Here is a 25,405-nt window from a genome sequence, read left to right as displayed (position 1 = left end):
AGAGACAGTTTCATCACAGCAGAGGTAACTCTGGGTCTTCCTTTCCTGTGGTGGTCCTCATGAGAGACAGTTTCATCACAGCAGAGGTAACTCTGGGTCTTCCTTTCCTGTGGTGGTCCTCATGAGAGCCAGTTTCATCACAGCAGAGGTAACTCTGCGTCTCCCTTTCCTGTGGTGGTCCTCATGAGAGCCAGTTTCATCACAGCAGAGGTAACTCTGCGTCTCCCTTTCCTGTGGTGGTCCTCATGAGAGCCAGTTTCATCACAGCAGAGGTAACTCTGCGTCTCCCTTTCCTGTGGTGGTCCTCATGAGAGCCAGTTTCATCACAGCAGAGGTAACTCCGCGTCTCCCTTTCCTGTGGTGGTCCTCATGAGAGCCAGTTTCATCACAGCAGAGGTAACTCTGCGTCTCCCTTTCCTGTGGTGGTCCTCATGAGAGCCAGTTTCATCACAGCAGAGGTAACTCTGGGTCTTCCTTTCCTGTGGTGGTCCTCATGAGAGACAGTTTCATCACAGCAGAGGTAACTCTGCGTCTCCCTTTCCTGTGGTGGTCCTCATGAGAGCCAGTTTCATCACAGCAGAGGTAACTCTGGGTCTTCCTTTCCTGTGGCGGTCCTCATGAGAGCCAGTTTCATCACAGCAGAGGTAACTCTGGGTATTCCTTTCCTGTGGCGGTCCTCATGAGAGCCAGTTTCATCACAGCAGAGGTAACTCTGGGTCTTCCTTTCCTGTGGCGGTCCTCATGAGAGCCAGTTTCATCACAGCAGAGGTAACTCTGGGTCTTCCTTTCCTGTGGCGGTCCTCATGAGAGCCAGTTTCATCACAGCAGAGGTAACTCTGGGTCTTCCTTTCCTGTGGCGGTCCTCATGAGAGCCAGTTTCATCACAGCAGAGGTAACTCTGGGTCTTCCTTTCCTGTGGCGGTCCTCATGAGAGCCAGTTTCATCACAGCAGAGGTAACTCTGGGTCTTCCTTTCCTGTGGCGGTCCTCATGAGAGCCAGTTTCATCACAGCAGAGGTAACTCTGGGTCTTCCTTTCCTGTGGCGGTCCTCATGAGAGCCAGTTTCATCACAGCAGAGGTAACTCTGGGTCTTCCTTTCCTGTGGCGGTCCTCATGAGACCCAGTTTCATCACAGCAGAGGTAACTCTGGGTCTTCCTTTCCTGTGGCGGTCCTCATGAGAGCCAGTTTCATCACAGCAGAGGTAACTCTGGGTCTTCCTTTCCTGTGGCGGTCCTCATGAGAGACAGTTTCATCACAGCAGAGGTAACTCTGGGTCTTCCTTTCCTGTGGTGGTCCTCATGAGAGACAGTTTCATCACAGCAGAGGTAACTCTGGGTCTTCCTTTCCTGTGGCAGTCCTCATGAGAGCCAGTTTCATCACAGCAGAGGTAACTCTGGGTCTTCCTTTCCTGTGGCAGTCCTCATGAGAGACAGTTTCATCACAGCAGAGGTAACTCTGGGTCTTCCTTTCCTGTGGCAGTCCTCATGAGAGCCAGTTTCATCACAGCAGAGGTAACTCTGGGTCTTCCTTTCCTGTGGCAGTCCTCATGAGAGACAGTTTCATCACAGCAGAGGTAACTCTGGGTCTTCCTTTCCTGTGGTGGTCCTCATGAGAGACAGTTTCATCACAGCAGAGGTAACTGGGTCTTCCTTTCCTGTGGCAGTCCTCATGAGAGACAGTTTCATCACAGCAGAGGTAACTCTGGGTCTTCCTTTCCTGTGGCGGTCCTCATGAGAGCCAGTTTCATCACAGCAGAGGTAACTCTGGGTCTTCCTTTCCTGTGGCGGTCCTCATGAGACCCAGTTTCATCACAGCAGAGGTAACTCTGGGTCTTCCTTTCCTGTGGTGGTCCTCATGAGAGACAGTTTCATCACAGCAGAGGTAACTCTGGGTCTTCCTTTCCTGTGGCGGTCCTCATGAGAGACAGTTTCATCACAGCAGAGGTAACTCTGGGTCTTCCTTTCCTGTGGCAGTCCTCATGAGAGACAGTTTCATCACAGCAGAGGTAACTCTGGGTCTTCCTTTCCTGTGGCAGTCCTCATGAGAGCCAGTTTCATCACAGCAGAGGTAACTCTGGGTCTTCCTTTCCTGTGGCGGTCCTCATTAGACCCAGTTTCATCACAGCAGAGGTAACTCTGGGTCTTCCTTTCCTGTGGCGGTCCTCATGAGAGCCAGTTTCATCACAGCAGAGGTAACTCTGGGTCTTCCTTTCCTGTGGCGGTCCCCATGAGAGCCAGTTTCATCACAGCAGAGGTAACTCTGGGTCTTCCTTTCCTGTGGCGGTCCTCATGAGAGCCAGTTTCATCACAGCAGAGGTAACTCTGGGTCTTCCTTTCCTGTGGCGGTCCTCATGAGAGACAGTTTCATCACAGCAGAGGTAACTCTGGGTCTTCCTTTCCTGTGGTGGTCCTCATGAGAGACAGTTTCATCACAGCAGAGGTAACTCTGGGTCTTCCTTTCCTGTGGCAGTCCTCATGAGAGCCAGTTTCATCACAGCAGAGGTAACTCTGGGTCTTCCTTTCCTGTGGCAGTCCTCATGAGAGACAGTTTCATCACAGCAGAGGTAACTCTGGGTCTTCCTTTCCTGTGGCAGTCCTCATGAGAGCCAGTTTCATCACAGCAGAGGTAACTCTGGGTCTTCCTTTCCTGTGGCAGTCCTCATGAGAGACAGTTTCATCACAGCAGAGGTAACTCTGGGTCTTCCTTTCCTGTGGCAGTCCTCATGAGAGCCAGTTTCATCACAGCAGAGGTAACTCTGGGTCTTCCTTTCCTGTGGCAGTCCTCATGAGAGCCAGTTTCATCACAGCAGAGGTAACTCTGGGTCTTCCTTTCCTGTGGCGGTCCTCATGAGACCCAGTTTCATCACAGCAGAGGTAACTCTGGGTCTTCCTTTCCTGTGGCGGTCCTCATGAGACCCAGTTTCATCACAGCAGAGGTAACTCTGGGTCTTCCTTTCCTGTGGCGGTCCTCATGAGAGCCAGTTTCATCACAGCAGAGGTAACTCTGGGTCTTCCTTTCCTGTGGCAGTCCTCATGAGAGCCAGTTTCATCACAGCAGAGGTAACTCTGGGTCTTCCTTTCCTGTGGCGGTCCTCATGAGACCCAGTTTCATCACAGCAGAGGTAACTCTGGGTCTTCCTTTCCTGTGGCGGTCCTCATGAGAGCCAGTTTCATCACAGCAGAGGTAACTCTGGGTCTTCCTTTCCTGTGGCGGTCCTCATGAGAGCCAGTTTCATCACAGCAGAGGTAACTCTGGGTCTTCCTTTCCTGTGGTGGTCCTCATGAGAGCCAGTTTCATCACAGCAGAGGTAACTCTGGGTCTTCCTTTCCTGTGGCGGTCCTCATGAGAGCCAGTTTCATCACAGCAGAGGTAACTCTGCGTCTCCCTTTCCTGTGGTGGTCCTCATGAGAGACAGTTTCATCACAGCAGAGGTAACTCTGGGTCTTCCTTTCCTGTGGTGGTCCTCATGAGAGACAGTTTCATCACAGCAGAGGTAACTCTGCGTCTCCCTTTCCTGTGGTGGTCCTCATGAGAGCCAGTTTCATCACAGCAGAGGTAACTCTGGGTCTTCCTTTCCTGTGGCAGTCCTCATGAGAGCCAGTTTCATCACAGCAGAGGTAACTCTGGGTCTTCCTTTCCTGTGGCAGTCCTCATGAGAGACAGTTTCATCACAGCAGAGGTAACTCTGGGTCTTCCTTTCCTGTGGCAGTCCTCATGAGAGCCAGTTTCATCACAGCAGAGGTAACTCTGGGTCTTCCTTTCCTGTGGCAGTCCTCATGAGAGACAGTTTAATCACAGCAGAGGTAACTCTGGGTCTTCCTTTCCTGTGGCAGTCCTCATGAGAGACAGTTTCATCACAGCAGAGGTAACTCTGGGTCTTCCTTTCCTGTGGCAGTCCTCATGAGAGACAGTTTCATCACAGCAGAGGTAACTCTGGGTCTTCCTTTCCTGTGGCGGTCCTCATGAGAGACAGTTTCATCACAGCAGAGGTAACTCTGGGTCTTCCTTTCCTGTGGCAGTCCTCATGAGAGACAGTTTCATCACAGCAGAGGTAACTCTGGGTCTTCCTTTCCTGTGGCAGTCCTCATGAGAGACAGTTTCATCACAGCAGAGGTAACTCTGGGTCTTCCTTTCCTGTGGCAGTCCTCATGAGAGCCAGTTTCATCACAGCAGAGGTAACTCTGGGTCTTCCTTTCCTGTGGCGGTCCTCATGAGACCCAGTTTCATCACAGCAGAGGTAACTCTGGGTCTTCCTTTCCTGTGGCGGTCCTCATGAGAGCCAGTTTCATCACAGCAGAGGTAACTCTGGGTCTTCCTTTCCTGTGGCGGTCCTCATGAGAGCCAGTTTCTTTACAGCAGAGGTAACTCTGGGTCTTCCTTTCCTGTGGCGGTCCTCATGAGAGCCAGTTTCATCACAGCAGAGGTAACTCTGGGTCTTCCTTTCCTGTGGCGGTCCTCATGAGAGCCAGTTTCATCACAGCAGAGGTAACTCTGGGTCTTCCTTTCCTGTGGCGGTCCTCATGAGAGCCAGTTTCATCACAGCAGAGGTAACTCTGGGTCTTCCTTTCCTGTGGCGGTCCTCATGAGAGCCAGTTTCATCACAGCAGAGGTAACTCTGGGTCTTCCTTTCCTGTGGCGGTCCTCATGAGAGACAGTTTCATCACAGCAGAGGTAACTCTGGGTCTCCCTTTCCTGTGGTGGTCCTCATGAGAGCCAGTTTCATCACAGCAGAGGTAACTCTGGGTCTTCCTTTCCTGTGGCGGTCCTCATGAGACCCAGTTTCATCACAGCAGAGGTAACTCTGGGTCTTCCTTTCCTGTGGCGGTCCTCATGAGAGCCAGTTTCATCATAGCAGAGGTAACTCTGGGTCTTCCTTTCCTGTGGCGGTCCTCATGAGACCCAGTTTCATCACAGCAGAGGTAACTCTGGGTCTTCCTTTCCTGTGGCGGTCCTCATGAGAGCCAGTTTCATCACAGCAGAGGTAACTCTGGGTCTTCCTTTCCTGTGGTGGTCCTCATGAGAGCCAGTTTCATCACAGCAGAGGTAACTCTGGGTCTTCCTTTCCTGTGGCGGTCCTCATGAGAGCCAGTTTCATCACAGCAGAGGTAACTCTGCGTCTCCCTTTCCTGTGGTGGTCCTCATGAGAGACAGTTTCATCACAGCAGAGGTAACTCTGGGTCTTCCTTTCCTGTGGTGGTCCTCATGAGAGACAGTTTCATCACAGCAGAGGTAACTCTGCGTCTCCCTTTCCTGTGGTGGTCCTCATGAGAGCCAGTTTCATCACAGCAGAGGTAACTCTGGGTCTTCCTTTCCTGTGGCAGTCCTCATGAGAGCCAGTTTCATCACAGCAGAGGTAACTCTGGGTCTTCCTTTCCTGTGGCAGTCCTCATGAGAGACAGTTTCATCACAGCAGAGGTAACTCTGGGTCTTCCTTTCCTGTGGCAGTCCTCATGAGAGCCAGTTTCATCACAGCAGAGGTAACTCTGGGTCTTCCTTTCCTGTGGCAGTCCTCATGAGAGACAGTTTCATCACAGCAGAGGTGACTCTGGGTCTTCCTTTCCTGTGGTGGTCCTCATGAGAGACAGTTTCATCACAGCAGAGGTAACTCTGGGTCTTCCTTTCCTGTGGCAGTCCTCATGAGAGACAGTTTCATCACAGCAGAGGTAACTCTGGGTCTTCCTTTCCTGTGGCGGTCCTCATGAGAGACAGTTTCATCACAGCAGAGGTAACTCTGGGTCTTCCTTTCCTGTGGCAGTCCTCATGAGAGACAGTTTCATCACAGCAGAGGTAACTCTGGGTCTTCCTTTCCTGTGGCAGTCCTCATGAGAGACAGTTTCATCACAGCAGAGGTAACTCTGGGTCTTCCTTTCCTGTGGCAGTCCTCATGAGAGACAGTTTCATCACAGCAGAGGTAACTCTGGGTCTTCCTTTCCTGTGGCAGTCCTCATGAGAGACAGTTTCATCACAGCAGAGGTAACTCTGGGTCTTCCTTTCCTGTGGCGGTCCTCATGAGAGCCAGTTTCATCACAGCAGAGGTAACTCTGGGTCTTCCTTTCCTGTGGCGGTCCTCATGAGACCCAGTTTCATCACAGCAGAGGTAACTCTGGGTCTTCCTTTCCTGTGGCGGTCCTCATGAGAGCCAGTTTCATCACAGCAGAGGTAACTCTGGGTCTTCCTTTCCTGTGGTGGTCCTCATGAGAGCCAGTTTCATCACAGCAGAGGTAACTCTGGGTCTTCCTTTCCTGTGGCAGTCCTCATGAGAGCCAGTTTCATCACAGCAGAGGTAACTCTGGGTCTTCCTTTCCTGTGGCGGTCCTCATGAGAGACAGTTTCATCACAGCAGAGGTAACTCTGGGTCTCCCTTTCCTGTGGTGGTCCTCATGAGAGCCAGTTTCATCACAGCAGAGGTAACTCTGGGTCTTCCTTTCCTGTGGCGGTCCTCATGAGACCCAGTTTCATCACAGCAGAGGTAACTCTGGGTCTTCCTTTCCTGTGGCGGTCCTCATGAGAGCCAGTTTCATCATAGCAGAGGTAACTCTGGGTCTTCCTTTCCTGTGGCGGTCCTCATGAGACCCAGTTTCATCACAGCAGAGGTAACTCTGGGTCTTCCTTTCCTGTGGCGGTCCTCATGAGAGCCAGTTTCATCACAGCAGAGGTAACTCTGCGTCTCCCTTTCCTGTGGCGGTCCTCATGAGAGCCAGTTTCATCACAGCAGAGGTAACTCTGGGTCTTCCTTTCCTGTGGTGGTCCTCATGAGAGCCAGTTTCATCACAGCAGAGGTAACTCTGGGTCTTCCTTTCCTGTGGCGGTCCTCATGAGAGCCAGTTTCATCACAGCAGAGGTAACTCTGGGTCTTCCTTTCCTGTGGCGGTCCTCATGAGAGCCAGTTTCATCACAGCAGAGGTAACTCTGGGTCTTCCTTTCCTGTGGCGGTCCTCATGAGAGACAGTTTCATCACAGCAGAGGTAACTCTGGGTCTTCCTTTCCTGTGGCGGTCCTCATGAGACCCAGTTTCATCACAGCAGAGGTAACTCTGGGTCTTCCTTTCCTGTGGCGGTCCTCATGAGAGACAGTTTCATCACAGCAGAGGTAACTCTGGGTCTCCCTTTCCTGTGGCGGTCCTCATGAGAGACAGTTTCATCACAGCAGAGGTAACTCTGGGTCTTCCTTTCCTGTGGCGGTCCTCATGAGAGCCAGTTTCATCACAGCAGAGGTAACTCTGGGTCTTCCTTTCCTGTGGTGGTCCTCATGAGAGACAGTTTCATCACAGCAGAGGTAACTCTGGGTCTTCCATTCCTGTGGCGGTCCTCATGAGAGACAGTTTCATCACAGCAGAGGTAACTCTGGGTCTTCCATTCCTGTGGCGGTCCTCATGAGAGACAGTTTCATCACAGCAGAGGTAACTCTGGGTCTTCCTTTCCTGTGGCGGTCCTCATGAGAGACAGTTTCATCACAGCGCTGGATGGTTTTTGCGACTGTGTCTGCACAAAGTTCATCAAATTTTCTGGATTGACTGACCTTCATGTCTTGAAGTAATGATGAACTGTCATTTCTCTTTGCTTATTTGAGCTGTTCTTGCCATAATATGGACTTGGTCTAATACCAAATAGGGCTATCTTCTCTACACCAACCATACCTTGTCACAACATAACTGATGGGCTCAAATGCATTAAGGAAAGAAATTCCACAAATTAACTTTTAACAAGGCACACCTTTTAATTGAAATGCATTCCAGGTGAAATACTTCATGAAGCTGGTTAAGATAATGCCAAGAGTGTGCAAAGCTGTCATCAAGGCAAAGGGTGGCTACTTTGAAGAATCTCAAATATAAAATATATTTTGATATATTTAACACTTTTTTGGTTACTACATGATTCCATGTGTTATTTCATAGTTTTGATGTCTTCACTATTATTCTACAATGTAGAAAATAGTAAAAATAAAGAAAAAACCTTGAATGAGTAGGTGTCCACTTTTGACTGGTACTGTACATCACGGCTCTCACTTTTAGAACCAGTATCACATTTCTCAGTTACTGAACCTGTATCATTGTCTTTACAGAACCTGTATCACTGTCTTTACAGAACCTGTATCACTGTCTTTACAGAACCTGTATCACTGTCTTTACAGAACCTGTATCAGTGTCTTATCAGAACCTGTATCACTGTCTTTACAGAACCTGTATCACTGTCTATACAGAACCTGTATCAGTGTCGTCTTTACTTTACAGCACCTGTATCACTGTCATCTTTACTTTACATAACCTGTATCACTGTCTTTACAGAACCTGTATCACTGTCTTTACAGAACCTGTATCACTGTCTTTACAGAACCCGTATCACTGTCTTATCAGAACCCGTATCGCTGTCTATACAGAACCTGTATCAGTGTCGTCTTTACTTTAGAGCACCTGTATCAATGTCGTCTTTACTTTACAGAACCTGTATCACTGTCTATACAGAACCTGTATCAGTGTCGTCTTTACTTTACAGCACCTGTATCACTGTCGTCTTTACTTTACAGAACCTGTATCATTGTCTTTACAGAACCTGTATCACTGTCTTTACAGAACCTGTATCACTGTCTTTACAGAACCTGTATCACTGTCTTTACAGAACCTGTATCACTGTCTTTACAGAACCCGTATCACTGTCTTATCAGAACCCGTATCACTGTCTATACAGAACCTGTATCAGTGTCGTCTTTACTTTACAGCACCTGTATCACTGTCGTCTTTACTTTACAGAACCTGTATCACTGTCTTTACAGAACCTGTATCACTGTCTTTACAGAACCTGTATCACTGTCTTATCAGAACCTGTATCACTGTCTTTACAGAACCTGTATCACTATCCTTACAGAACCTGTATCACTGTCTTTACAGAACCTGTATCACTGTCTATACAGAACCTGTATCACTATCCTTACAGAACCTGTATCACTGCCTTTACAGAACCTGTATCACTGTCTTTACAGAACCTGTATCACTGTCTTTACAGAACCTGTATCACTGTCTTATCAGAACCTGTATCACTGTCTTATCAGAACCTGTATCACTGTCTTTACAGAACCTGTATCACTGTCTATACAGAACCTGTATCAGTGTCGTCTTTACTTTACAGCACCTGTATCACTGTCGTCTTTACTTTACAGAACCTGTATCACTGTCTATACAGAACCTGTATCACTGTCTTTACAGAACCTGTATCACTGCCTTTACAGAACCTGTATCACTGTCTTTACAGAACCTGTATCACTATCCTTACAGAACCTGTATCACTGTCTTTACATAACCTGTATCACTATCCTTACAGAACCTGTATCACTGCCTTTACAGAACCTGTATCACTGTCTTTACAGAACCTGTATCACTGTCTTTACAGAACCTGTATCACTGTCTTATCAGAACCTGTATCACTGTCTTATCAGAACCTGTATCACTGTCTTTACAGAACCTGTATCACTGTCTATACAGAACCTGTATCAGTGTCGTCTTTACTTTACAGCACCTGTATCACTGTCGTCCTTACTTTACAGAACCTGTATCACTGTCTATACAGAACCTGTATCACTGTCTTTACAGAACCTGTATCACTGTCTTTACAGAACCTGTATCACTGCCTTTACAGAACCTGTATCACTGTCTTTACAGAACCTGTATCACTATCCTTACAGAACCTGTATCACTGTCTTTACAGAACCTGTATCACTATCCTTACAGAACCTGTATCACTGCCTTTACAGAACCTGTATCACTGTCTTTACAGAACCTGTATCACTGTCTTTACAGAACCTGTATCACTGTCTTTACAGAACCTGTATCTCTGTCCTTACAGAACTGGTATCACTGTCCTTACAGAACCTGTATCACTGTCGTCTTTACTTTACAGAACCTGTATAACTGTCGTCTTTACTTTACAGAACCTATATCACTGTCTTTACAGCACCTGCATCACTGTCTACACAGAACCTGTATCACTGTCTTTACAGAACCTGTATCACTGTCTTTACAGAACCCGTATCACTGTCCTTACAGAACCTGTATCACTGTCTAAACAGAACCTGTATCACTGTCTTTACAGAACCCGTATCACTGTCCTTACAGAACCTGTATCACTGTCTATACAGAACCTGTATCACTGTCCTTACAGCACCTGTATCACTGTCTTTACAGAACCGGTATCACTGTCCTTACAGAACCTGTATCACTGTCTTTACAGAACCTGTATCACTGTCTTTACAGAACCCGTATCACTGTCTTTACAGCACCTGTATCACTGTCTATACAGAACCTGTATCACTGTCTTTACAGAACCCGTATCACTGTCTTTACAGCACCTGTATCACTGTCTATACAGAACCTGTATCACTGTCTTTACAGAACCTGTATCACTGTCTATACAGAACCTGTATCACTGTCTTTACAGAACCTGTATTAGGGTTCTCAGTGTTCTCAGAGTTACTTTCCACTGTATAGCATGATGCGATGACTTTTCAATTAGGAGAAATCGAATTAGATTTTCTATTTACATCCTGAATTGACTGAAGGATGATGGCAGTGAGCAAATACGTAATGTAAGTATCAACATCACCCTGGAGTTTCCTTTCCATTCCTAAACCGCCACAATCGCTCTCCATCAAGAGACGCTGCACTGCTGCTGACCCTGTGTGTGTGTGTGTGTGTTGGGGAAGACAGATGATGTTTCTATTCTATTCAGCATGTGTCAGGCAGTCATTGTTTTATTAAACAGTAGCTATGGACATCTGTGTGACAGAGTGTGAAGTGCTATACCTTCTTCCCCTCCACTGAGGTGGTAAATAAATAAAGTGCTTCCTGTCTCACCAGGTGTCGTGACAACCGCTCCCATAGGAAATCCATTAGCGATGCCCTTTGCCATGGTGACCATGTCTGGTATGACATCATGACCTTGGAACCCCCAGAAGTGACTTCCTGTGCGGCCAAACCCTGTCTGGACCTGATGCAGCGAAGACCAGGCACAAACAGGCAACATGATTGACATACAGATCAATATGGACGTAACCCTTTTGACATGTAACATGATTGACCTGCTTATTAATGATTTCTGACGCATCTATATAGTTGTTGTTTGTTATATGGAATTAATGATATATAAACAAATAGGAATATTGAAAATATACATACAAGGATGGGAATATATAAAAAAGTATCCAACCTCATCTGCAATGCAGACCCCACCTCTCTCCCTCACAAGTTTGTAGGTGTCCTTGAGGAAGTTCTTGGGGTATTGGACAGCTCCTCCAACTCCCTGTAGAAATACATGAAGCAATATAAGATAACAATTATATGAAACCACAACTATCCTGTGACAATTGTTTATTTTCAGCAGTAAACACTCAAAGACATGACAAATCTGTAATGCAACATCTCCACAACGAGTCACGTTTATATTGGACCTAGAAGATAAATAATTCAATGTAAATTTAATTGCCTGTACTTGTCAGATTATATGGAGCTAGAAATAACCATTTATTTAACCTTTATTTAACTAGGCAAGTCTGTTAACTGTTTACAATGACTGCCTACCCAGGCCAAACCCTAACCCGGATGATGCTGGGCCAATTGTGCGCCGCCCTATGGGCCGCCCTATGGGACTCCCAATCATGGCCGGTTGTGAAACAGCCTGGAATTGAACCAGGGTCTGTAGTGACGCCTCTAGCACTGAGATACAGTGCCTTAGACTTCTGCACCACTCGGGTGCAACAATGCTAAAGCATAACCACTAGAACCAGTAGTCTGTAGCCTATGTAGTTATAAATATATTTAAGCCCCCCCTATGAAGATAATTAGCCTTTGTTAGCTGAGCTGGAAAGATAGCCAATTAAGAGTTGGCTTCTTCAGCTTGTGATTTGTTCCCCATAGCAATCTGCTACATTGTTCTTACTGTATGTGTTTTTAGTCACAGCTTCTAGTTTAGAGCCATATCATTTGCCTTATCCCTACTTTTTGTAGCTATGGATGTTGGAATGATAACTGAACAATAAAAAGCTGTACCATGATAGGTTCAGCGAAGAACGCAGCGATACGACTGGGAACGCTGGTGGCAAAGACCTCGTTCAGCTGCCCAATGTATTTGTCATTCGCGGTACACGATCCTGTAATGGAAGAACGAAAGTAAATTAGGAGGAAAATTCCAACACAAAATTCTCTTTTTGGTATTTGTTTCATTAATCCATTGTCGACATAGTCCCAAAATTATTTTGCATGTCAGCAATCAAGGGTAACAATGTGTTTCAACACCAACAACCCAAAACAGCATCAATGCTGTTACACATTATCACCCTTACTTAAAACTTCCTCTTTCAAGGTAGTGTAAACACGGGATCATGCAACTTGTTTGACAGATTCCCAGGTGTATCAGTGTGACTAGCTGACAGACAGGGAGTCATAAAGTGAACAAGTTGAAGAGTTTTCTAGGAAACGGTAAATGTTTGATAAAAAAAAAAATAGGACTTTTGAACTGGACTGTAAAAAAGTATTCTTGGCTTTAGATCGATTTTCAGGTTTGCTGCGTAACCTTCACCCTTATTCAACTGAGCGGAATAACATAGTACTGGACTTTTACAACCAGATACAGGTTTTGATTGAATATGACTAAAATTCCCTCTCTGTCTATAGTCTGCGACATACTTTAGCACAGACAAAACAGGATTTAGCACAAAACAGCATTTACAGTTGATGTTGGAAAATACATCAAGACTTTCTATAGATAAAATATCACCGTAGCATTATGTATTATAATGTACAAAATAGGCAGTGTAGTAATAGGCCTGGTCACATGACATAATAAAGCCCTGGCTACAGATGTAGAATGTTAGCCTAATTTGATTACTGTTTTGTTGCTGATACATTTTCCTGCACAGCACAAACTGCTAACTTGTGTACTTAAGGTTTAAAAAGGCTTCTAAAAAGTTTAGAATTTCCACTTTAAAAAAAAGTAATGTCACACTTGATTTGCCCACAAAAACAATTGATCAACCTCAACAATTAAAAAAAAATCCAAATAGTAATTCATATTTCCTGTTGCTGCAGGATTATTATTCTGCTGTAGCAAACTGGCTCAAATTATCCTCCTAGATCAGTATGATTTATGTAAACACTCCTAATGATATAAACCCCATCTCACCCTGTGCTCAGTGTGTTCAAGGATATATCCGTCTCTAAGCTGCAGTGGGTTGAAGGTTGAACCAACCAGAAGGCAGGATACAGTCTAAGCCTAATGCTGAGTTTCAGTGTTTGGGTGGGGGGGTGGGGTTGTGTCTGTGTTTGGGTGGGGGGGTGGGCGGGTTGTGTCTGTGTTTGGGTGGGGGGGTGGGTGGGGTTGTGTCTGTGTTTGGGTGGGTGGGGGAGTTGTGTCTGTGTTTGGGTGGGGGGTTGGGGGGGTTGTGTCTGTGTTTGGGTGAGTGGGGTTGTGTCTGTGTTTGGGTGGGTGGGGTTGTGTCTGTGTTTGGGTGGGGTTGTGTCTGTTTGGGTGGGGTTGTGTCTGTGTTTGGGTGGGTGGGTGGGAGGGTTGTGTCTGTGTTTGGGTGGGGTTGTGTCTGTTTGGGTGGGGTTGTGTCTGTGTTTGGGTGGGGGGGTTGTGTCTGTGTTTGGGTGGGGTTGTGTCTGTGTCTGTGTTTGGGTGGGGGGGTTGTGTCTGTGTTTGGGTGGTGGGGTTGTGTCTGTGTTTGGGTGGTGGGGTTGTGTCTGTGTTTGGGTGGGGGGGTTGTGTCTGTGTTTGGGTGGGGGGGTTGTGTCTGTGTTTGGGTGGGGGGGTTGTGTCTGTGTTTGGGTGGGGGGGTTGTGTCTGTTTGGGTGGGGGGGTTGTGTCTGTGTTTGGGTGTGGGGGTTGTGTCTGTGTTTGGGTGGGGGGGTTATGTCTGTGTTTGTGCACGTGTGTGTGTAATTTGGAGACTCATAAGACCTCCCTGGTGGTTCATAGATGACTACACCCGGTGTGTGTGTGTGTATATGTGTTTTACTATACCTTGAGGACAGCTACAGTCCCTAATGGTCTGGATTGGGGAGTCTCTACAGTTGCTTCCTCCCCATGGGCCAGCAAATACATCAGGACACATGGTCTGGGAGGAGAAGAGACAAATTGAGGTTAAACCTGTCTCATACTCACTGCGGCATAGCTTCAAATAGCTTCATAGGTTTCAAAACCTAGATTGCTGTAATAGATCGGCCATTGTAGTTTAGAATGTAAGAATGTAAGAAATAAAGTGTCATGGGTGGAAAATGACTATTCTGTCATTCATCAAACTCCGGTTCTGGGACCCTAAAACTTCATTAATACATAGTAACCGACAGGGCTGGTCCTGGCCATTCTGCTGCCCTAGGCGAGACCACACAATTGCAACCCCTACTAGAATAGTCCCAGTAAGCAAAATAATGTTGAAAAGACGTCTAATATATGTATCTTTCCAGACATTGAAGCAGTAGCGTGGGTAAAATCACAGGAGAAGCACCCCCCCCCCCCCCCCAAAAAGCCATAGTACAACCTATGTGTTGTGATAATTGTGTTGTTTGCTCTATAACCTGTTAGTTCATATGCCTTGCGACCGTGATATATAGGCCTGAGGCCGAGAAAATAAGAAGACACAGTGGCAGAATAAATTCAACCACACCTTTGTTTCATCACAAAACCGGAGAGCAACATCTGTGCTGTGAAGTCCACAAAGCATATTGCATGTAACAAACTGTTACATGACTCACAGCAGCGGTTCCCAAACTGTTTTGGTTACTGTACCACCAACTGAATTTTGCTCTGTCCTTAGTACCCCTGAAGTACTAATGTGCATTCAGGAATAGAAAAGTCTACACCCCATCATACTTCCTGGGGTGTAGCCTACCATTGTTGGCCCTCAACAGAATATCATGAATGCCCATCCATGTGGTAGGCACACCATTTGTACAACAGGCTGTTGCATTGGCTTGATTAGTCCTGATTCCTGTGACTAATCAATTTGGCTATTTAAGCTCTGAATATTAGCTACCCGACTTTATCAGGAACTTTCCTGCACCTATTTGCAATGTGTTTGCACAGCGGGAAATGCAGAATAAGTATTTTATTTTTTTCGCTATGATCAGCTCGTAAAAATATTGACAGATACAAACTTGAAACCACTGATCATGACAATTTAGCCCATGGGATGAAACTCTTGGACGGCAATTTTGAGTAGCCTGATTTCTCATTCCATATTGTCCATTTAACTTTGACCAGACTTGTTTTTAGGGTATATTGTTGGTTTAACATGTCAGATCATTTGTTTTGTTGATTGGGCGGCATTTAGGTTAGGCTTTTTCATTGGAGAAACCTGCATGATGTAAACAGTGTCCGTCTCATTACATCGTCATCCATGTTATCTACAGTCTGTAGGCTACAGAAAAGGCCACATACTCTTTCTAACATATCCTGTATCTGCTACATGATTTATGCCAGATAGTTTTTTTTTTTGGACAAAACGTTGGTGGAGCTGCATCTCTCCAACAGCACCCTAGAGAGGCATGCTGGGAATGGACAAGATTATTATTTTGCATCCTTGCCTTTGACAAAGTGGGCACTGCTTATCACAGGGCGGCGTCAGCGCTCACCTAAAAAGCCCACATGCCACCGGTTGAGAGAAACGGTCATTGTTTTGGAGCATAATTACGTGAGGTTTTATGTGTTGATGGAGGTGCGTCTTGGTCAGTTTAGCTCAGAAAAAGCTGCCCTCATAGGCGGCTGCCTAATAAGCGGGCCGGCCCTGGTGACAGACAGTAGTGATCGCCATCTCATACTTACATTGTGGCAGCCTAACCCAGAGGCAACAGGATACTTATAGGCTGCATTGGAGGTGAGACCCATAGTATGTGGACTACCACCATGGTAGGACCCCCTGCAACAGACAGGCGACCAGAGTTAATTCACAGTTTAGTTTATGATCAGACTGTTCTCCCTGTTTTGAGTGAGGAAGCAGGTGAAACTTCTCCTGTGAGGTAACACGAGAGTAAAAGGTACTACCAACACACACTGTTATCCATACGTCTGTTCACACACTGCATAGAACAGAGACAAAACAACCACTTATTATCACAGTTGAACATTCATTCAGTAAACCAATAAAAACCAAACCGTAGCCAGGGTTACCTCAGTGTGATGACGTCAAAGTTTCCTGTGTGTAGCCTAGCCATGAGCATAGCCAGGTCGTTGGCCTCAGAGCCACTGTTTGTCAGGTAGATAACCTAGCAGGAAACACAGGTACAAGACAGGATATTCATGTTTGCAATTATGGCGCTTTGTCTCAATAGAAATCCATACAATAGATGCCCATGGGTTTGGTCATCCGGGAACATGTGGAACTGCGGAACCGTACCAATATTGCAGATAAAGTTGTGCGTTGTGCGGTGGTGAAACGTCACAGTAAATCATACGTAGAAATAAACAAAACAAACAAAGCGGACATATGGTACTGTGCCTTCAGCGGGTCTGGCAGGGTGGCAGCTAGCTTCTCGGTGTACTCATGCAGAGGGGAATACACGTAGATGTTAGTCGTGTGCCACAGCTTTCTCAGCTGCTTCTCTGCCGCCGACGTTACCTTTCTACAGAGACACAACATCAGAAACAACGTAGAAATGTTCAGAGGATCCTTGGATCTTCAATTAAATACAGTAGCCTGGTCCCAGATGTTTTTGTGCTCTTTCCAACTACATCGTCAAGCCATATAGTGTAGACGGGTACTCAGGCTAGGTGGATAGTGATGGGTATATGAAAGATTTTTTTTACGGGTGGCAGTGCCCCACGCTGACAGTGGCAACGCCAGCGAACAGGTCCAGGTAGCGCCTCCCGTCCACGTCCCACAGCCACTGCATGTGTCCCTGGTGGATGTACACTGGCTTCTTGTAGTAGGTCACTTTCATGGTCATTGGGTTGCAGTTCTGCCTCCGAATCTCCATCATACGCTCTTTGGACATGTCCTAGAATAAAGATCCCATGTTCAATATGAATGTCCTGGGTAGATTTTATTATAAAAAGGCAAGAAATTATACACACTATACTAAGATGACAAGACTGTTACTGAAACTTCGCAACAAGGTTGGGGGTCAATTCAGGAAGTAAAGTGAAATTCAAAATTTCTGCATTATAATTATAATTTTCTGTTTAGGAATTTTGAATTTTAGTTTACTTCCTGAATTGACTGTATTAAAATGGAATTGACTCAAACCCGGCACTGTTCTAAATTTGACAACTTTGTTCACGTAAACCCTGCCTTCTTACTGTAACTTGTATTCCTCTGGATTAAAGCTACATTCTTACTGTAACTTGTATTCCTCTGGATTAAAGCTACATTCTTACTGTACCTTGTATTCCTCTGGATTAAAGCTACATTCTTACTGTACCTTGTATTCCTCTGGATTAAAGCTACATTCTTACTGTACCTTGTATTCCTCTGGATTAAAGCTACATTCTTACTGTACCTTGTATTCCTCTGGATTAAAGCTACATTCTTACTGTACCTTGTATTCCTCTGGATTAAAGCTACATTCTTACTGTAACTTGTATTCCTCTGGATTAAAGCTACATTCTTACTGTACCTTGTATTCCTCTGGATTAAACCTACATTCTTACTGTACCTTGTATTCCTCTGGATTAAAGCTACATTCTTACTGTATCTTGTATTCCTCTGGATTAAAGCTACATTCTTACTGTACCTTGTATTCCTCTGGATTACAGCTACATTCTTACTGTACCTTGTATTCCTCTGGATTAAAGCTACATTCTTACTGTACCTTGTATTCTTCTGGATTAAAGCTACATGGGGGCATCTCAGGGAGGTCAGGGGGTGGGTGTTTCACTGCAGACTTTTTAAATAATGCACCTGGAAGAGGAAAGGATTGGAAAGAAAATGAAGGGCCCCATTCCATCCGTAGCGCTGAAGAGCTGCGCTGCAGCGCAATAGAAATTTAAAGGCAATGTTCCCACGTTAGTGGAAAGTGCCTTCATGTTAAATATGTCGGCTCCATCGGAAATTACCTTTACATTTCAATCACGCTATAGCACTGAATTTCAGCGATACGGATTGAATCCAGCTCTATGTCTGCATCCAAAATTCCACCCTATACACTAGTTTCAACCAGAGCCCTGTGAACTCTGGTCAAAAGTGTTCCTCCACAAAGGGTATAGGGTGTCATTTCAGACGTAGCTTTGGTCAAAAATAGATGTGTTGACAGTTGCAATGCAGTGAGACGTGCGAGAGAGATTTCATGAGCATGTTACTATTATTAACACCAAAGACCTGTGGTGAGACCGAGTTCCCTCCAGACCTGTTACTGTAAACCAGCCAGGTAGTTCCCTCCAGACCTGTTACTGTAAACCAGCCAGGTAGTTCCCTCCAGACCTGTTACTGTAAACCAGCCAGGTAGTTACATCCAGACCTGTTACTGTAAACCAGCCAGGTAGTTACCTCCAGACCTGTTACTGTAAACCAGCCAGGTAGTTACATCCAGACCTGTTACTGTAAACCAGCCAGGTAGTTCCCTCCAGACCTGTTACTGTAAACCAGCCAGGTAGTTCCCTCCAGACCTGTTACTGTAAACCAGCCAGGTAATTACATCCAGACCTGTTACTGTAAACCAGCCAGGTAGTTACCTCCAGACCTGTTACTGTAAACCAGCCAGGTAGTTACCTCCAGACCTGTTACTGTAAACCAGCCAGGTAGTTACCTCCAGACCTGTTACTGTAAACCAGCCAGGTAGTTCCCTCCAGACCTGTTACTGTAAACCAGCCAGGTAGTTCCCTCCAGACCTGTTACTGTAAACCAGCCAGGTAGTTCCCTCCAGACCTGTTACTGTAAACCAGCCAGGTAGTTACCTCCAGACCTGTTACTGTAAACCAGCCAGGTAGTTCCCTCCAGACCTGTTACTGTAAACCAGCCAGGTAGTTCCCTCCAGACCTGTTACTGTAAACCAGCCAGGTAGTTCCCTCCAGACCTGTTACTGTAAACCAGCCAGGTAGTTACATCCAGACCTGTTACTGTAAACCAGCCAGGTAGTTCCCTCCAGACCTGTTACTGTAAACCAGCCAGGTAGTTACATCCAGACCTGTTACTGTAAACCAGCCAGGTAGTTACATCCAGACCTGTTATTGTAAACCAGCCAGGTAGTTCCCTCCAGACCTGTTATTGTAAACCATCCAGGTAGATACCTCCAGACCTGTTACTGTAAACCAGCCAGGTAGTTACCTCCAGACCTGTTACTGTACTGTAAACCAGCCAGGTAGCCACAGGAAAAGTACTTATATTGTGTCCGAAATGGCACCCTATTCCCTATATAGCGTATTACATTTAAACAGGGCTCATAGGGCTCAGGTCAAAAGCAGTGCACTATATAGTGAACAGGTTGCAATTTCAGGCTTAGACTTAGTATTTAGAGGCTGTAAGCCGAGGTATAACTGGTTCCTGACCATTTGGCCCTTGGTCAAGGTACTGTACTGTGACAGGTACAGTTAAAATGTACTTATGCCTTCTTACATGTACTTAGGCTTTCCTACACTTTAATTAAGTTAGCTGAGACAGGCTTTCTGAACACCCTGGCCCTAGGTCAAAAAGGCAAGGTGTGCCAGTGTGTCCAAGTTGAGCAGTCTACTTGCCAGCAGCATACCACCCTGCATACTGCTGCTGGCTTGCTTCTGAAGCTAAGCAGGGTTGGTCCTGTTCAGTTCCTGGATGGGAGACCAGATGCTGCTGGAAGTGGTGTTGGAGGGCCAGTAGGAGGCACTCTTTCCTCTGGTCTAAAGAATATCCCAATGCCCCAGGGCAGTGATTGACACTGCCCTGTGTAGGGTGCTGTCTTTCGGATGGGACGTTAAACGGGTGTCCTGACTCTCTGAGGTCATTAAAGATCCCATGGCACTTATCGTAAGAGAGGTGGTGTTAACCCCGGTGTCCTGGCTAAATTCCCAATCTGGCCCTCAAACCATCATGGTCACCTAATAATCCCCAGTTTACAATTGGCTCATTAATCCCCCTCTTCTCCCCTGTAACTATTCCCCAGGTCGTTGCTGCAAATGAGAATGTGTTCTCAGTCAACTTACCTGGTAAAATAAACACTTGTATATGTGCGTAATGTATAGGTCAACTCAGGATACAAAGATTTACAACTATGGATGAGAGAGCAGACATTTTTTGTTTGTGTTTTTTTTGTTTGTATTTATTAAGGATCCCCATTAGTTCCTGCCAAGGCAGCGGCTACTCTTCCTGGGGTTTATTAGGGATCTCCATTAGTTCCTGCAAAGGCAGCGGCTACTCTTCCTGGGGTTTATTAGGGATCTCCATTAGTTCCTGCCAAGGCAGCGGCTACTCTTCCTGGGGTTTATTAAGGATCCCCATTAGTTCCTGCCAAGGCAGCAGCTACTCTTCCTGGGGTTTATTATGGATCCCCATTAGTTCATGCCAAGGCAGCAGCTACTCTTCCTGGGGTTTACTAAGGATCCCCATTAGTTCCTGCCAAGGCAGCGGCTACTCTTCCTGGGGTTTATTAAGGATCCCCATTAGTTCCTGCCAAGGCAGCGGCTACTCTTCCTGGGGTTTATTAAGGATCCCCATTAGTTCCTGCCAAGGCAGCGGCTACTCTTCCTGGAGTTTATTAAGGATCCCCATTAGTTCCTGCCAAGGCAGCGGCTACTCTTCCTGGGGTTTATTAAGGATCCCCATTAGTTCCTGCCAAGGCAGCGGCTACTCTTCCTGGGGTTTATTAAGGATCCCCATTAGTTCCTGCCAAGGCAGCGGCTAATCTTCCTGGGGTTTATTAAGGATCCCCATTAGTTCCTGCCAAGGCAGCAGCTACTCTTCCTGGGGTTTATTATAGCTCCCAATTAGTTCCTGCCAAGGCTGCAGCTACTCTTCCTGGGATTTGTTATGGATCCCCATTAGTTCCTGCCAAGGCAGCAGCTACTCTTCCTGGGGTTTATTATAGATCCCCCCTGCCAAGGCAGCAGCTACTCTTCCTGGGGTTTATTATGGATCCCCATTAGTTCCTGCCAAGGCTGCAGCTACTCTTCCTGGGGTTTATTATGGATCCCCATTAGTTCCTACCAAGGCAGCAGCTACTCTTCCTGGGGTTTATTATAGCTCCCAATTAGTTCCTGCCAAGGCAGCAGCTACTCTTCCTGTGGTTTGTTATAGCTCCCCATTAGTTCCTGTCAAGGCAGCAGCTACTCTTCCTGGGGTTTATTATGGATCTCCATTAGTTCCTGCCAAGGCAGAAGCTACTCTTCCTGGGGTTTATTATGGATTTCCATTAGTTCCTGCCAAGGCAGCAGCTACTCTTCCTGGGGTTTATTATGGATCTCCATTAGTTCTTACCAAGGCAGCAGCTACTCTTCCTGGGGTTTATTATGGATCCCCATTAGTTCCTGCCAAGGCAGCAGCAACTCTTCCTGGGGTTTATTATGGATCCCCATTATTTCCTGACAAGGCTGCAGCTACTCTTCCTGGGGTTTATTATAGCTCCCCATTAGTTCCTGCCAAGGCAGCAGCTACTCTTCCTGGGGTTTATTATGGATCCCCCCCTGCCTAGGCAGCAGCTACTCTTCCTGGGGTTTATTATGGATCCCCATTAGTTCCTGCCAAGGCAGCAGCTACTCTTCCTGTGGTTTATTATGGATCCCCATTAGTTCTTACCAAGGCAGCAGCTACTCTTCCTGGGGTTTATTATGGATCCCCATTCGTTCCTGCCAAGGCAGCAGCTACTCTTCCTGGGGTTTATTATAGCTCCCCATTAGTTCTTACCAAGGCAGCAGCTACTCTTCCTGGGGTTTATTATGGATCCCTATTAGTTCCTGCCAAGACAGCAGCTACTCTTCCTGGGGTTTATTATGGATCCCCATTAGTTCTTACCAAGGCAGCAGCTACTCTTCCTGGGGTTTATTATGGATCCCTATTAGTTCCTGCCAAGGCAGCAGCTACTCTTCCTGGGGTTTATTATGGATCCCCCCCTGCCAAGGCAGCAGCTACTCTTCCTGGGGTTTATTATGGATCCCTATTAGTTCCTGCCAAGGCAGCAGCTACTCTTCCTGGGGTTTATTATGGATCCCCCCCTGCCAAGGCTGCAGCTACTCTTCTTGGGGTCCAAACAAGTTAAGGCAAAAACAAGAATAAAAATGGTACATATAACATTATTTCACCACTACATATCTAAAATACAACATGTATAGCACCATACATACGTGTGTGTAGAGTGCCTCTGCTGGCGTGTGTGCGTATGCATGCGTGTGCTCTCTTGTGTGTGTCTCTTCACAGTCCGCATCGTTCCATAAGGTGTAGTTTAATCTGTGTTTTAAATCTGACTTTACTGATTGCATGATGTGGAATAGAGTTACTGTACATGTAGTCAATGGCTGTATGATTTCCAGAGTCCGTTCTGGACTTGGGTACTATGAAGAGACCCCTGGTGGCATCAACCAATCGAATGTATTTATAAAGCCCTTCTTACATCAGCTGATGTCACAAAGTGCTGTACAGAAACCCAGCCTAAAACCCCAAACAGCAAGCAATGCATGTGTAGAAGCACGGTGGCTAGGAAAAACTCCCTAGAAAGGCCAGAACCTAGGAAGAAACCTAGAGAGGACCCAGGCTATGAGGGGTGGCCAGTACTCTTTTGGCTGTGCATAGTGGAGATTATAATAGAACATGGCCAAGATGTTCAAATGTTTATAGATGACCAGCAGGGTCAAATAACAATAATGACAGTGGTTGTCGAGGGTGCAACAGGTCAGCACCTCAGGAGTAAATGTCAGTTGGCTTTTCATAGCCGATCATTCAGAGTATCTCTACCGCTCCTGCTGTCTCTAGAGAGTTGAAAACAGCAGGTCTGGGACAGGTAGCACGTCCTGTGAACAGGTCAGTGTTCTTGTGGAGTATGCATGGGTGTCTGAGTTGTGTACTAGTCGTTTGAACAGACAGCTCAGGGCTTTACACGGTACAATCAATTCTACCAGCTATTTTAGATGGGGAGGAGGACAACGTGAAGACAGTGTGCCAACGTTATTTGAATTCCTCAAAAAGGAGAAGTATAACCTCCCAGGGTTTATCAATGAATAATAAAATGTACTTAAGGTCACCAAGGAAACGGATAACCTTATCATATCTCATGAAGCCAGGTTGCTTGTTAGGGCATCTCAGAAAACTGATACTGTATCTGGTAGAACAGATGTTACTTTGGGAAGGTAGGTGAGATGAAAGGACAAACTTTTCAAATCCTCATGCACAAAATGATACACATCGGTTATAATAATAAAAAAATAATATGATCATATCAAATAAGCAATAAACAAATGGTACACCTAATTAATGTGCTCAAACATTTACAATGACTCGGCTTGTATCCAAAAAGCATGCTCATTGCTCAGTCCTCTATAATAGACTTAACAAATGTATAGGTTGTTGATTATCAATAAGGCTTTTAGGTGAATAAATAGATCAGTGAACTGAACTTCAACCACAAAATGATCTCTACAAACAATTTGCACATACTGAAAATAAAGAATAAAGCCCCATGTCTTTTTTTCCTGTATGCACTGTTTGTGCGTGAAAAACAATCCAAGTAATATAATATTACACTGTCAAAGCTCAAGTTTTACCTAGGCCTAATATAAAGATTACAGAAGGTTATTAATGGAATCGTTGCGCTCATCAAGCACTACTCTACTGCAAATTGAATCGTTGCGCTCATCAAGCACTACTCTACTGCAAATTGAATCGTTGCGCTCATCAAGCACTACTCTACTGCAAATTGAATCGTTGCGCTCATCAAGCACTACTCTACTGCAAGTTGAATCGTTGCGCTCATCAAGCTCTACTCTACTGCAAGTTGAATCGTTGCGCTCATCAAGCACTACTCTACTGCAAGTTGAATCGTTGCGCTCATCAAGCTCTACTCTACTGCAAGTTGAATCGTTGCGCTCATCAAGCTCTACTCTACTGCAAGTTGAATCGTTGCGCTCAACAAGCTCTACTCTGCTGCAAGTTGAATCGTTGCGCTCAACAAGCTCTACTCTGCTGCAAGTTGAATCGTTGCGCTCAACAAGCTCTACTCTGCTGCAAGTTGAATCGTTGCGCTCATCAAGCGCTATTCTACTTTACTGCAATATGAAGTGCAAAGTTCTAATGACCACAACTATATTTTGCCGACTAAAAGGTCCACAAAAGCAATCAAACTAGACCGCAAAACCAAAAAAACGCAGACAGACATTTCGATACATATCATCCAAACAAGAATTTGAGTCTTTTGTGGTCGGTCTCTGTTTACAAGTCGACATCACCAAGGTAACTTACCACTAGGCCGATGGAATTTGGCCAAGCCAGTAAAGGCATTGTAGGAGTATTTTACTCGATCCAAACATGGGCCATTGAATCGGGAGAAAAACTTATGCATGATGTCTACAGCAGGTAAGATGCCGTCCTGTTGGTCGTTCTCGGGAACTGTTACAGTAATGAAATCGACAAATGCAGAAATGACAGGTTTTTTCCTGAAAAGCTGCTGAAAAGGGTGGAGAGCATATTCAGCCAATGAGGGTCCGAGCCCCGACTCTTAAGTAGTAATCATGTCTTGGTGGTGTAATCTGTGACACGCGGGTACTATTATGGGATCAATATCACGCCAAATGTATTGCGAACACACAGCATGCATGTTGTATTCGTGTTTTATGATCTGTACAAATAAGTACCAATCTACAAATGCAAATCACTTTCCACAAATGTAAATCACTTTCCAGAATGCAAATCACTTTCTACAAATGTAAATCACCAATCTACAAATGCAAATCACTTTCCACAAACAAACACCTTTTGATTTGTAAGTCAATATATTGCATTAGAGTTACAGTTCATATAAGGTAATCAGTCAATTTAAATAAATCCATTAGGCTCTAATCTATAGATTTCACATAACTGGGAAAATTAATATGCATCTGTTGGTCAAAGATACAGTACCTTAAAAAAATGGGCCTCCTCACAGTATTTCTGGGCATTCAAATTGTCATCGATTAAAAGCAATTGTGTTCATTGTGTGTAGTTTATACCTGCCCATACCATAACCCCACAGCCACCATAGGGCACTCTGTTTACAACGTTGACATCAGCAAACCTCGCTCTAAACGACGTTGGTGGCGGTTTATGGAAGAGAAAATAACATAAAAATGATCAGGCAACTGCTCTAGTGGACATTCCTGCTGTCAGCATGCCAATTGCATGCTCCCTCAAAACTTGACATCTGTGGCATTGTGTTGTGTGACAAAACTGCACAGTTTAGAGGGGCCTTTTATTGTCTCTAGCACAAGGTGCACCTGTGTAGTGATCATGCTGTTTAATTAGCTTCTTGATAAGCCACACTTGTCAGGTGGATGG

At 45.7% G+C, this 25,405-nt stretch overlaps 1 protein-coding gene across 3 annotated transcripts in view; it reads right to left on the bottom strand.

Annotated features, from left to right (window-relative positions):
• The window catches only part of agxt2 (alanine--glyoxylate aminotransferase 2), a 43,612-nt gene extending 18,973 nt beyond the window's left edge, over positions 1-24,639 (bottom strand). For all 3 annotated transcript variants that reach the window (XM_090191440.1, XM_090191442.1, XM_090191441.1), the window contains exons 1-10: positions 24,335-24,639; positions 17,793-17,881; positions 16,789-16,979; positions 16,481-16,604; positions 16,153-16,247; positions 15,808-15,901; positions 14,008-14,101; positions 12,036-12,136; positions 11,197-11,289; positions 10,845-10,977 (exon numbers count right to left, since the gene is read on the bottom strand). In XM_090191440.1, the coding sequence (XP_090047566.1) occupies positions 10,845-10,977; positions 11,197-11,289; positions 12,036-12,136; positions 14,008-14,101; positions 15,808-15,901; positions 16,153-16,247; positions 16,481-16,604; positions 16,789-16,979; positions 17,793-17,881; positions 24,335-24,434 (1,114 nt within the window). In that variant the 5' untranslated portion in view covers positions 24,435-24,639. The remainder of the gene's footprint in view (positions 1-10,844; positions 10,978-11,196; positions 11,290-12,035; positions 12,137-14,007; positions 14,102-15,807; positions 15,902-16,152; positions 16,248-16,480; positions 16,605-16,788; positions 16,980-17,792; positions 17,882-24,334) is intronic.
• Between the last annotated feature and the right edge of the window lie 766 nt (positions 24,640-25,405).

This window comes from Oncorhynchus mykiss, chromosome 12, assembly GCF_057628025.1.
Source record: "Oncorhynchus mykiss isolate SJ-2025 chromosome 12, ASM5762802v1, whole genome shotgun sequence".
NCBI lineage: Eukaryota > Metazoa > Chordata > Actinopteri > Salmoniformes > Salmonidae > Oncorhynchus > Oncorhynchus mykiss.
This window is presented reverse-complemented; position numbering and strand designations above follow the sequence as displayed.